The 13,377-nt window shown below is 50.9% G+C and overlaps 2 protein-coding genes across 7 annotated transcripts in view; one reads left to right on the top strand and one right to left on the bottom strand.

Annotated features, from left to right (window-relative positions):
• SECISBP2 (SECIS binding protein 2) overlaps window positions 1–10,114 on the top strand; it is a 38,449-nt gene extending 28,335 nt beyond the window's left edge. For all 6 annotated transcript variants that reach the window (XM_018052521.1, XM_018052520.1, XM_018052519.1 and 3 more), the window contains 5 exons: window positions 205–328; window positions 968–1,188; window positions 7,914–8,068; window positions 8,389–8,581; window positions 9,248–10,114. In XM_018052521.1, the coding sequence (XP_017908010.1) occupies window positions 205–328; window positions 968–1,188; window positions 7,914–8,068; window positions 8,389–8,581; window positions 9,248–9,351 (797 nt within the window). In that variant the 3' untranslated portion in view covers window positions 9,352–10,114. The remainder of the gene's footprint in view (window positions 1–204; window positions 329–967; window positions 1,189–7,913; window positions 8,069–8,388; window positions 8,582–9,247) is intronic.
• SEMA4D (semaphorin 4D) overlaps window positions 10,217–13,377 on the bottom strand; it is a 129,786-nt gene continuing 126,625 nt past the window's right edge. The window contains exons 18-19 of the mRNA XM_018052516.1: window positions 13,123–13,220; window positions 10,217–12,748 (exon numbers count right to left, since the gene is read on the bottom strand). Of these exons, the coding sequence (XP_017908005.1) occupies window positions 12,722–12,748; window positions 13,123–13,220 (125 nt within the window). The 3' untranslated portion in view covers window positions 10,217–12,721. The remainder of the gene's footprint in view (window positions 12,749–13,122; window positions 13,221–13,377) is intronic.

Below are 13,377 nucleotides of genomic sequence, written 5' to 3'. Positions count from 1 at the left end.
CATCCAGCCTAGAGGCCCCTGCCACACAGGCTGCCCAGGGTTTTATGAGCTACACCCATGGGTGGCGGAGAGGCCAGCCGCTGAGTCTGGGTGCTCTGATAACTCTGTTGTGGAGGCACTATCGCGTTTCCTGCCCCAAGCCCCTCAGTCTGTGCACTGAGCCCTGCAGGGGCCCTGCTATAACTTCTTTCTCTGAAACTCCAGGGGAAATGAAAGAGTCTGTGTCCTGTGTTCCTGTGGCGGAGAGCAAGTCAGAGGAGCAGCCAGGAGCTGAGCCCCAGAAGGAGACAGAGGCCTGCCCCAAGATCCACAGCCGACGGTTCCGGGAGTGAGTGAGCCGGGGCATTGAGCTCACTGTGGGACCTGGGGCGCTGTGCTCAGTCTGATCTTGGGCCTCCAGTTCTTTACCCGCCATGCTCAGCACAGTAAAGCTGGGCCATGGTGCTGTGTCCTCCTGGTGGAAGGTGGCTAGGACCTGGTCTTAACACATGCCAGGGCTACATAATCTGCTCACGACAGGTCTCTGTCCTCATTCCGTGATCCCAGAGGTGCCCTTGAAGCCACTTTTGTGATTGGGAACGGGCAGTAGGGTGACTGCTCATGATGTGATGTCCCTTTCTGTGTGTAATTTCTTAGGGTGCTCTGCCTCTTTCCCTCCCACTTTTCTTCAGGGTAGACTGTAGATGTTTGTCTTCACAAGGAGAGGTGCCCAGGAGTGGCTGCCCTGGGGATGTGGGGCCCAGAAGTCTTTGTCCCTTGTGGTTGGGGGTGAGGAGGATGCCTCCATCCATATCTTTTATAAAATTCTGTCGGTCAGAATCCTACCTTTTTGACTGGCATTACTCATCAAAAGCATGATTTCTTGAGAGGAGCCGAACTGCCCACACCTCCTCTGAGATGTGCCGGGAGCAGCACGCCAGACTGTCACAGCCAGAGGAAAGGTGACCGTGTCTAATGTTCCCTTCAGCTACTGCAGCCAAATGCTCAGTAAAGAAGTTGACGCCTGTGTTACGGACCTGCTGAAAGAGCTGGTGCGTTTCCAAGATCGAATGTACCAGAAAGATCCAGTCAAGGCTAAGGCCAAACGCCGACTTGTGTTGGGGCTGAGGGAAGTCCTCAAACATCTGAAGCTCAGAAAGTTGAAATGCATCATCATCTCTCCAAACTGTGAGAAGATACAGTCGAAAGGTAAGGGTACCGTGTGTCCCTGGGTTGTGGCTCCTGGCGTTCATGCCCTCTGGCCCCCACAGCCCCATCAGCCACTTGGGGTTGGGGACCTTGGAAGTGCAGTTTGCTTCATTTTCTTTTAGTTGAGTTTTTTAAAATTTATTTTTAGTTGGAGGATAATTGCTTTACAGTTCTGTGTCACACGTCAACGTGAATCAGCCATAGGTATACGTATGTCCCCTTCCTCTTGAACCTCTTTCCAACCTCCCACCCCAAACCATCCCACCACTCTGGGTTGTCACAGAGCACCAGGTTGAGCTCCTTGCGTCATAGACCAAATCCCCACTGGCTGGCTGCTTTACATACTTGTTTCCAAGTAGGTTGGATCACCAAGTGATCACTCTGAGCAGCTGGGCCCCTGCGGTCTTCACGACAAGGCTCAGGCTGGCCCATGCGGACCAGAGAGGGTGTGTCACCTCGTGCAGCAGGCCAGGTGCCATGCTGCTTGCCTCGGAGCTGGAGGGGTGGTCCCTCATATTGCAGAGATTTCGTGACTGGCAGCTAGGCAGTCCCTGCATTGGGCTTTTCTTCCATGTGTGACTAACTCGTCTGTTCACTTACCAGAGGTGTGGGTTTGTCCAAGCCCTTGGCCATCTTACTGATGCTGGAAGGTTGGTTCTCTTTTTTGGCATGTGATGTGCTGGGTGAGGTGACCAGCAGACAGATGTCTGACATCTCCCTGGCCCTCAGCTGACCCACTTTGTATCCTCTTGGGGTGCTCAGCAGAGGGGCTGTTAGGAGCAGGATGCCATCACTCAGACACTGGTCTTCCATCTTAGTGTCAACATTCAGACTCCTCCTCTGGTCCCATTGCTCTCTCCCATGGTGTAGAATTCCACTTGGCTGGAACAGCGCTTTCAGGGAACCAGTCCAGATCCCAGCGCTGAGTCTGTCCGGTTGCTGTTTCCAGTCTGAACACTTGAGGTTTCCTGACTTGCTACAGCATCCAGGGGCCCTTGGGCAGCAGCTGGACCTGCTCATGGCCAGCCCCGTGAACTCATCCCCGTCCTAGCTGGAAGCAGTCCAGTCCCTGCCATTGGAAAGGGCTCTCAGGTTCGTCCCTTTGGTTGTACGCTGGCGGTGTCTCGACCACAGTCCCATGGCAGACGCTGGGCTTTACATGAATCACCCCTCAAGCTCTCAGCCAGCTGCCTGCCTGCCCCCTTAAAGTAGTGGGTGCTTCAGGCACTCTGCAGCTCCTCCTCGGGGGCCATTCTAGCTCTGCGCCTCCCATGCAGCTGTCATGCTGGGGATGTGTCTTCTGGTGGGCTGTGGTGGTTGTTGGCTCTCACATACTCCCTTGTCTTGGGGCGTGTGCATCCCCACGTCAGTGGCTTATGAGGAGAAAATGGCGGGACATCTAGAAGATGGTGCTTGAAATCTAGTCTTTCCAATTTCTGACCTTTATTTCTTTTCTCCCTTCTCTCTGGAAGCTTGTGGGAACTCCCCTGTGCCCAGGGTTCTGGGGGGTGGGACGGCGTACAGGCAGTGCGCTCAGTCCTGGGACATGCTGTGGGGTTTGTGCTCTGACTTTCCCTCCTGTTGGTCCTCTCTTGGCTCCCCCTGGAACTGTGTTGCCCGGATGCTGGGTCTCCTGCACTATCATCCACCTGTTAGTTTTCTTCTTCTTTTCAGCTCTTCAGTTCTGTTTTCTGTAAGGATTCTTCAGTTATGCTTCTTAATCTTTCATTTCTGCTGTTATTTTTAATTTCTGGGAGCTATTTTTATTGTTCTCCAAAGTTCCTGTGTTTGTAGCGGTTGCTTCGTGGATGCGTTTCCTCCCTGAGAATCATAGTGATGTGAGGGTCTCTTCCCCCTGCACAGCCTCCCTGCCGAGGTGGTTTGCTTTTTGAGCTCATGGTGGAGGTTTCTGCAGATGCCCAGGTCTGTTTGTCTGTTTGTCTTTAGCAGCTGCTAAAGCTGACTAGGGACTTCCCTGGTGGCTGAGTGAATCCCCCTACCAGTGCCGAAGACTTGGGTTTGATCTCTGGGTCGGGAACATCCCCTGGAGTAGGAAATGGCAACCCACTCCAGTATTCTTGCCTGGGGAATCCCATGGACAGAGGAGCCTGGCGGGCTACAGTCTAGTGGGTCACAAAGAGTTGGACTCAACAAGTGACCAAGCAACAACAAAGCTGACTAGAATTCTGGGGATGAGGCTAGCACTTAAAGGCTGTGAGCTGCCTTTGAGAGCAGTGGTTCTTGAACTGTAGTGAGTCACCTGGGAAGCTGATGAAAACATAGACTTCAGAGTTTCTCCCTGAGCAGGTCCAGCAGACCCCAAAATTTGTATTTCTAGTAAGTTCTTAGTTGCTGCTGCCACTTCAGAGACCCCAGGCTAGAGCCTCTGCTGTGGGATGGCAGCTGGGCTGCTGCTCTGTTGAAAAGCACCATACTGGGTGCATCTCTGATGCCACATTTCCTGGGGAAGTACTCTCTTACTTTCTGCTGGGAGTCTGGGGTGAAGGGGTGGAGGCCTTGACCTCTACCCTATGACCATGACCTTATCCTGACATTCACAGTTAGAAGTGTGGGCCCAGTGTCCTGCAGACCTGCCGCCCGGCTGCACTGCAGGCCCAGCATCAGGGTGTTGGTTGAGTGAAGCAGGTCTGGACACCAGCTTGCTGTCACCTCATCTGAATTCCACAACTGTCTCAAATGCCCGGTGATGCCAGTTAGTTGCCGAGTTCTGGGGGATGAATTCTAGGGTAAAGATGTTTTTCCACTGGTGCTTCTAGGCGTTTTCCCGCTGGTGGCTTAGGTCAGCTGAGTCACCTGTTTGTGTTTCAGCTTCCAAAATTTTTTTACTCATCTCAGAGTCTCCTATGGATTTTCATATTTAAAAGAAACCAAAAACCGGGAATATGTGTATTCAGTCAGTGGTCCGCCTTGCTCTTTCTCTAAGCCCCCACTCCTCTGATCATGCCACAGAATGGAGCTGAGAGGGCATCTTAAGGATTTGTTAATGCATTTAAAATATGCTGTTTACTCATTTGTTCCTACCTTTTTTTTTTGTTTTTTGGTTTTTTTTTTTGCCTTGGGGCATAAGGAACTTGATTACATGTTCTAGGAATGTTTCTTCCTTGGTTAAGACAGCCAATAGATTGTGGTCATTTTAAAGGTAAAATTGAGTATTACAGCCTGGGATTATGTTGAAATACTATTATTTGCTCAGAGTGGCATTTTGCCGAATAATTCTGAACTCAAACTTTAAATGGGAATTGTTGATCAGATATAGCATTTACGTGTTTTGTGTCGCTGTGAAACTTTGAGAAGCTGGCACTTGGAGATATTTTTCAGCTCTCATGAGTGAGGTTGGCAGGGAACAGGGCTGAGCAAAATCATTGAGACTTGGCTGCTGCGTCAGGAAAAGTGGTGCACGCCTGCAGCATCCTCTCCCAGGGGGAGTCAGACAGGACAGGCTGAATTCCCCAAAACAAGATGCAACGACACGTGTAAAGTGTCATGTCATCTACCAGGGAAGCTCAATAGAGATAAGCACTCAGGATTTTTATTGGGGATGGTCACAAGGGCACCCTCTGCCAGGCAGGTCCCCACATTCCAGACTTGCAGAAGGAAAGCCAGTGTTTAGTGTAATCTGCATATGCATTTGGGGAACAGTAGTCACTCTTACCAGCTGGGTTCACAGGGGCACCCCCAAAGCCCAAGTTCAGGCACCAGCCAAGGGTGAGCCAAGTACGCTGGCCTTTTTTAGGAGAGCAGCCATCTGGCCAGTCTTGTTACAGCTCTTTTCTGCACACTGCTCAAATAGCCTCTCTGATCAGTTCCTGAGCTGGGGAGGACACAAAGCTGAGTCACCCTTGAGTGAGAGACCACGGAGCTGATGTTTAGGAGAGTCGTCAGTCTCCTGTTGGAAACATTTTGCTGTAAGGAATGCAGCCATCACCTAACCTCTGGTCCTGCCTCCTCCTTTTCCCCACCTGCCTAGGAGTAAATTTTCTCTGAAAAGTTCATATCCCCAGAAGTTGCTTCCTCATCACCTTTGATCTCTGCGGGTAGATCTGGGGAGGGGATGGACAGATTAAAAGGATGTGGGGCTTAACCATTAATTCCCTATTAAATCAGCTGTGGAATGAATTCCCAGTTCCCTCGAAAGCAGTTGTTTTTCAGTCATTAAGTCATGTCAAGCACTTTGTGACCCCATGGACTGCAGCACACCAGGCTTCCCTGTCCTTCACTACCTCCCAGAGTTTGCTCAAACGCATGTCCATTGAGTCAGTGATGCCATCCAACTGTCTCATCCTCTGTTGCCTCCTTCCCCTCCTGCACTCAATCTTTCCCAGCATCAGGGTCTTTTCCAGTGAGTTGGCTCATCATAACCAGATGATCAGAGGATTGGAGCTTTAGCTTCAGCATCAGTCCTTCCAGTGAATATTCAGGGTTGATTTCCTTTAGGGTTGACTGGTTTGATCTCCTTGTTCTCAAGGGACTCTCAAGAATCTTCTCCAGCACCATAGTTCGAAAGCATCAATTCTTCAGTACTCAACCTTCTTTATGGACCAACTTTCTGTATAGTCCAGCTCTCACATCCATACATGACTACTGGAAAAGCCATAGCTTTGACTCTATGGACCTTAGCAGGCCAAGTGATTTTCTGCTGCTTAATACACTGTCTAGGTTTGTCATAGCTTTTTTTCCAAGGAGTAAGCATCTTTTAATTTTGTGGCTGCAGTCACCATCCACAGTGATTTTGGAGCCCAAGAAAATAAAATCTGCCACTGTTTCCACTTTTTCCCCCTATCTATTTGCCATGAAGTGATGGAACCGGATGCCATGATCTTAGTTTTCTGAATGTTCAGTTTTAAGCCAGCTGTTTTACTCACCCTCATCAAGAGGCTCTTTAGTTCCTGTTCACTTTCTGCCATTAGAGTGATATCATCTGCATATCCAAGGATGGATGTGCATTTGAGAAGTTGTTCTTTTGAAAGAAAATCAGGTAATCATATGTAATTAGGTACCAGGTGATAAGAGATCTTAGGAGATTTTTCCTTTCTCCTGTAGATGTTGTGTGTTCCCTCAGGAAGTCGTCAGTTTGCAGAGGAACCAGGCTGGGGCCACACTGCCTCTAGGGGGCACTGCAGCCCCCACAGGCGGGCACGCTGCTTCCTCCAGCCTCCCCGGTCTTCGGTCTTCGGGTGATTCTGTTAGCATTTTCTTGTGAGGCAAGGCTGAGCAACTTTCCACTTGTTTAAGGGCTTGGCGTTTTCTGTGAATTGTTGATTATTTGCCCATTTGTCTTTCAGGAGGTCAGTCTTCTAAATTCACATATACTTTTTTTTAAAATAATAATGAGCCACTTTGGTTAAGAATTGTGAATATTTTTCCAGTTTGTCACGTGCCTGTTTTTCTTTAAGCCACTTTGGCCATTCAGAGATTGGGTGTGTATATGTGGATATTTTTTATTCTTGTTTTTATTGCATCTAGGTTTTATGTTTTCTTCAACCTTCTTACTCCAGGGTTATTAACTTTTTAATTCAGTTTTTTTCCCTTGTTCTTCTTTGTTTTTATTTATTTAGGAAGAATGCATTTCAGTCTGAGATGGATTTTTGCAGAGGCTGACCCCACTGTCTCTTTGCACCTTCTGTGCTTCAGGGGACTCTTGCCAACCTGCTTAAGTGCCATTCATTTGGATGATTTCTGGGCCTTCATTCTGTCACCCTGTATCCCATAATTTACGTTCTTACAGTTCTGTGGCAAAGCTTTACTATCTGGAAATGCTAGCCTGACATTAATTTCTTTTTTCAAAAGGCCATTCTCATTTTGTGTATTTTGTATTTCTCAAAAAAAAGCCCCACTTAGAGTAAGTTACAGTATAAAAAGTTTTAGGTTAACATAGCATTGACGTATGATCATATTGGTTCGTTCCACCCAAGAGCATAGATGCCTTTGGCTTAGATTTCCTTTTGTATTTCACTAGCATGTTGAGGCTGCTTTGTAAATCACTCACGTTTCTTGCTACATTTATCCTCACCTGTTGTAGCCTTTGGTTACACTTGTACGTGGAATCACCTCTCCCATTCTGCGTTCTAGCTGGCTGATGTTTGCACGTGTATGGGTGGTTTCTGTGTTACTCACGCACAGATGCCCAGATGTGATTCTCTTGTTGGTAACAGCTTGTCGGTGTTGCTGGTTTCCGACTCTGCGTGAGCATCACACACACACAGCTCCTTCACCCTCTCTGCCTGTAGTGCCACCCCTCCCCTCCCCATCCTCCTTCTGCCAGGCTGTGTCTCACTGGGAGGCAGGGTAGGATTACTCAGGGACCTCCCCTCTTAGGGTTTCCATCTGTTTAAGTGGGTACCACCTCCCCTCTTAGGGTTTTGTGAGGATACAGGAGCTAATCCACCCAAGGCCATTAGACCCAGACTGGCACACAGTATTCAGCGAACTAAGGCTTCCTTGTCCCGTTTCACACAGTGCCAGCTGCTGGCTTGATGTGGACTTACTTTATAGTGACTTATTGCTTTAGAAGTGTCTCTTGAACAGTTGATTTCTTCCATGTGGCCAAGGGTAATAGTGTACTTCCACCACAGTGACTGGCTTTCCTGGTGAAACCTGGCCTGGGGGGGAGTGTCACCCTCCATCGGGAAAAGCTCTTGGCAGCCAGTGTCGCCAGCGTGCTCCTCGGATGCCCTCCCCTGTCATTTTCCTTGTCCTCCGAGCAGGTGGGCTAGACGACACCCTGCACACCATCATTGACTACGCCTGTGACCAGAACATCCCCTTTGTGTTTGCTCTCAACCGCAAAGCTCTGGGGCGCAGCCTGAACAAGGCTGTTCCCGTCAGCGTGGTGGGCATCTTCAGCTACGACGGGGCCCAGGTGAGCCGGGGGTGCTGGCCTGTCTTGCTCTGGGAGGGAGTCAAGGGGGATGGTGGTTGTCTGCACTTCACTGGCAGAGTAGCCCTGAGCCCTTGGGGCCCCAGTCTTAAAAGCGGTAGCCTTGGTGGCCTGGTTTCCTTAAAAACCCAGAAGTGTGATTCCAGTTTTGCTCTGGGCTCACTGGTGTCACAGAGGAGCCTCAGGAAGGCCTGAGGGCAACACCCCTGGTACCTAGGGCAGGCATCAACCCTCCTTTCCCTGCAGAGGGTACCTTTGCCAGTTTGCAGGCGACCTCACTTGTACTCTGGTTTCTGCTCAAGGACCAGTTCCACAAGATGGTGGAGCTGACGATGGCGGCCCGGCAGGCCTATAGGACTATGCTGGAGAATGCACGCCAGGAGCCATTGGGTGAGCTCGGGCCCTGCGCCCCCGCCAGCCCGCCCAGTCAGGGCCCCAGCTGCCCTGCGGAGGACAGGCCCCTGGCCCCCGCTGGAACAGAGGAGCCACGCTACAGTGAGTGCTGGGGGAGTGGAGCTGGGGCCCGTCGTCCTCTAGGTCTTCATCGACGCTGATTGAACAGGGTGCCCGGGAGAGTGGCATGGCCACTGTGGCAAAACTAGCTGCAGAAGGCCTTGTTAAGCCCGGCCCGTGTTTAAGAGGTGGTCTCAGGTGCGGGAGGGGAGGGCTGGTGAGTGGTTATCTCAGACAGAGCTTCCTTGGGTCACATGGCACCCTGAGGGCAGCTGAGAGGACAGCTGTACCCCTGGCGGGTGGTTGTCAAGGCCAGCATGCACCAACCTGCTTGATCCTGTTCGAGAGGGGGAGGTTGCAGTTGGGGAATTTTGCTCGAGTCCTTTCCAGGCCCCACTTAGGGAGCCAGTTTGCTGGGCAGGCTGTGTGCTGCTTGCTTTCCAAGAGACTTCCCTGACTATGGTGGCCCAGAGGCTAAACAATCCGCCTGCAATGCAGGAGACCCGGGGTTGATCTCCAGGTCGGGAAGATTCCCCTGGAGAAGGTAATGGCAACCCACTCCAGTACTCTTGCCTGGAGAATCGCATGGACAGAGGAGCCTGATGGGCTACAGTCCACGGGGTTGCAAAGAGTTGGGCATAGCTGAGCGACTTCACTTTCCCTGGCTGATCCTGCCTGTCTGTTAGTGGTGTGCTTTCTTGTTCCCAGTTCAAGTCTGGAGAAACCATGTGGAAGCGTACAGTCGGTGTGCCCTGGAGCTGGAGGAGTCGCTGGAGGCTTCAACCTCTCAGATGATGAACTTGAATTTGTAACAAGAGTTCGTTCCTGTGTGTTTGTGTATTTGAGGTGGGGGTGGGGGGTTGAAAGACTTTGGGGCCTTTTTCTTCTTCTGTTTTTCGTTGACTTACTTGTGTTGTGTATGGCTGTTCAACTGGGGAGGTAACCAGCAGTGTTTGTAGCTGTCCAAAAGCTGCGAGTCCTGCAGAGGGGCACTCGGTAGGCTGGCGGAGACCCTCACAAAGCCTTGGGATGCAGCCTCGGCTCTCTGAGCACGATATGAGTCTGGAAAATGCTGGACAAGGTGGTACTCAGAGTACTCTGCTGCTGTGGACAGCTGAGCCAAGTTAGTTTGTGGAAAGCAGCGGTGGGCTGAGGCGATGTGGCTCCGAAGGTGGGGTAGTTCCACCCCGTGTTCCCAGTCCCGGTGACCCGCACAGCCCTGCAGAAGCTGTGGGGGTGGGGTACGGGGAATACTTTTCTCAGGATATGGCTTTTTAGCCAGAAGATTTGGGGATACTTGGAGGGTCTGCTAAAATGAGCCTCAGAGGGAAAATCAGTTCTCTAACCTGTGACCTTTTGACATGAATATTCCTTTTATTGTTTATTTTTCAAAGAAACAATTTTGAAGTTCCTAAATCTCAGTTTTGATAATTTACAAATATTTTCTTTCTTTTGTAAATGAACATATTGCGAATGTGGTTTCTTAGAGGCCAGAAGGATAGAAGTTTACTTTCATATTTTCCTGTAAGTAAGAGGGCTTATTTATTTTGAATAAAGAGTGATTATTTAATTTCACTGGAGACTCTGGTCACCTTGGTCTAATCAGCGCTTCCTACGTCCTGATCTGTATTTTGGGGGCGCTCTTCTTTGAACTGAAGGGGGCCGAGCAGGAAGAGGTTTGCTGCTCTCATATCTCTTGGATCTCGAAGGTAGTGACTGTGAAGTCTCCAGCCCTTAGAGATCCTGTTGCTGGACCCATCTTGGTCCAGCCTGCTGGCGAGCTGGTCACATGAGAAATGGCAGGATCAGACTTTGACTGCTTTGCGTTTGTCAAGCAAGCAAGGTACCTGGTGGGATTTGCAAGTGCTGTTAGTTGAATTCAGTCATGGCAGATGTACTTTTGTGAGTGAGTGGCCTGTGGGAAGCAAAATAATGTGAAGTAACGAGTTGGAAGGGCGTCCCGCATGGCTCAGTGGTGAAGAATCCACTTGTAATGCAAGAGAAGCAGGAAACATGGAATCAGTCCCTGAGTTGGTAAGTCCTCAGGAGGAGGAAGCGGCACCCTGCTCTAGTGATCTTGTGTGAAAAATCCCACGGACAGAGGAGCCTGCTGGGCTACAGGCCGTGGGGTCAAAAAGAATCGGACATGACCGAGTGATGCGAGCACAGCGCAGTGAGTTGGAAAGAGCCTGCTGTGGTCAGGGCTGGTGGCGAGGTGGAGGTTGTCTGTGTAAGGTACCAGTCTGTCTTTTCATCTATTGTTCCCAATGAGTACCCTGCTCTCATACACTTGCTGAGCTGTTTCAATGAGGAACATGCAATCTGGTCCAGCAAGCTCTCCATCCGGTCACAGGTTTCTCCCTTAGGGCCACCAGAAGGAACAGCAGCAGGGAGGGTCCCCACCCCACTGTCCCCATCAACTGTGGTAGGTTTGAAAATAGATTATTTGAGAGTAAAGGTTCCATAATGAACTTACAGGCAGAAAGTTAACTTGTCAGCTGAATTCAGCAGTCTAGAACTACAAAACTGATACATTAAAAAAAAAAAAAACCCCACATTAAAAAATCTCTGCTAGAGATGCAGGTTGTCTGTCTAGAGCCCCAAGGCCTCTGGGTCTGGTGGTCAGATTAGCTGAACCAAGTAGGTGGGTTTTAACATCACATTAAGCTGCTAAGAGGCTTTGCTTCTCGTGTGACTTAACGTTGGGTTGCCCTGGCAGCCAGGGCCTGGTGTCACTTTCCTGGCAGAGGCCACTCCTGCAGGTGACACAGTGACCTACTCTATGCTGATGGCACCGCGGGAAGCAGGCAGCCTTCCCGAGTACACTCTTCATGGAGCAAACATTTCAATGGAACTCTTTTATTTTTTCCCCACAGTTCAGAGAACCAGAACTCATCCTCATAACTACCTTTCCCACCAGAACCCTACATGCTGATATTACAATAACTGCAAGTGTCTGTTCCGATCCTAGCACCAAGGAGAAGGCCCTGCCCATAGAGTAGAGCAACCACCCCACAAGAGACCCACAGTGAGAGCAGATGGCTATTGTACCAAAAGTCTTGTCACAGTGCATCGTGGGTGATCTGTGATCCAGCTCGGCCTCTGTTGACAAGGTGGACCGGCAGCTTGGTGGTAACCAGGATGACTTTGACCCCAAAACCAGCCATCCTCAGAAGCCTTGTTTACAACGGATCCTGGAGGTGACTGGCTGGAAATGTGTGCTGCTCTTGAACAAAGACACCCAGCTTCAGAACAAGGGGTCTGGAAACAGGCTGTGGTCATGAGGCCGAGATCTCCATTTGCTAGGGTCATGAGAAGTACCACTTAATTTAACAGATTTTGGTTTTATGATAGATGAACATTCCACTAAAAGCAGTCATTCTGCAAACAGTGCCTATAAGGTTCCAGGCTGAGCAGCCTCGGCCGCCACATTTATACACAGCAGTCCCCAGGTGCACTGTGAGTAACTTGGGGACCCCATAGCACGTGGACAGAGTAGCCTCATTAGACCCGTACTGCCGTGAGCAGAGTGACTGGGACCCAGGAGACGCAGACCTGCTGGCTTTTCCATCAGACAGGCTCAACACCTGGGCCATGGCTGCGAGTGGACAGGTGCACACTTGAAGTTTTAGGAAGCAGGCAGTGACATTAGTGAATAATAACACAAAGTCTCCCATCCAAGGTAGCGCCTGAGTTTGGACCTCAGCACTCAAGGTTTAAGGCAAATTCTGGTCATCTGGAGCCTTGTTCTTCCTGCCTTGTCTCTCAGAGCTGAGTGTGAAGGGGGCTCCAGAGCAGTAAAACCAGCAGTCATGAGAGCTGAGCTCACACTGGGCTGTGTGAAGGACAACCCATTGCCTGACACGAAATTAACTCAGGCCTGTGGAGTGTAACAACAGTGCTTCTGGAAAAGGACCCATCATGCACACTGCTGTCTTAACCAGAGTTCCTGTCTATAGCCTGTTAACCTCGCTTTCCTGCTCCTGCCAGACAGGCCATTCTGTCCCATCTAAGTACCTAATTAAAACAGACGTTCTGGCTACTGCGCAGGTCCCCTCAGGGCTCCGTGTTCTCTGCTGTGCAACCCGAAGAGCTGTGTCCAACGGATACACTGCCCTGCGGCCTCTGGGGCTGCGTGGCAGGTAGCAGCATGGTCAGCCTGGTCAGCACGGCTTCCTGTGGCTAGAGTGCGTCCCGGTTACAGCTTTCCTGAAAGAACACCGTGGACTTCAGTTCTTGGTAGAATAGAAAAGCCTGGAACCTCCTTCCCATGTGCTCCCTGGGGTGGGGTCCAGGGTCCTGCAGGAGGGAAGCCTGGGCCTACTAAGCTCTGGACTAGGGGTCAGGGTGACCATGGGGGGGCCTCTTGTTGGAAGCAGCTGGCCCCACCTAACTTGGTTTCCTGTAAGAGCCCCTTCTCCCTCCCCCCCCAGGCTGGAGGGCGACAGGTAGAAGGGGTGTGGGTTTCAGAAAGCACAACTGCTTGGTGGGCCAGGAGGAAGCACATGGGGCCTCATGGCAGGATAGGCCCCCAAAGGGACAGCTGCCCAGACCCCTGCCTGCCCTCGTGCCCGGCCGCGTACCCACGCCTTCCTCCAGCTCTGCATCATGCGGTCGTGCTCCCCAGCCACGGCCCTCCAGCTGGCGAGCTCTCTGGTCCACCTCTCCTGCTGGGTCGCCTCTGCAAGATAGAGGGGGCGTTCCAGATCTCAGCTTCCAGGCCTTCATGGCCCCCGCGCTGGGGCCCCCCCTCCAGCCACAGAGGCCATGCTGCGAGCTGAGTGACACCTCTCTGCTGGGCCGAGCCGAGTGGGCTTGTGAAAGTGAAGTTGCTCAGT

This window comes from Capra hircus, chromosome 8 (genome assembly GCF_001704415.2).
Source record: "Capra hircus breed San Clemente chromosome 8, ASM170441v1, whole genome shotgun sequence".
Lineage (NCBI taxonomy): Eukaryota > Metazoa > Chordata > Mammalia > Artiodactyla > Bovidae > Capra > Capra hircus.
This window is presented reverse-complemented; position numbering and strand designations above follow the sequence as displayed.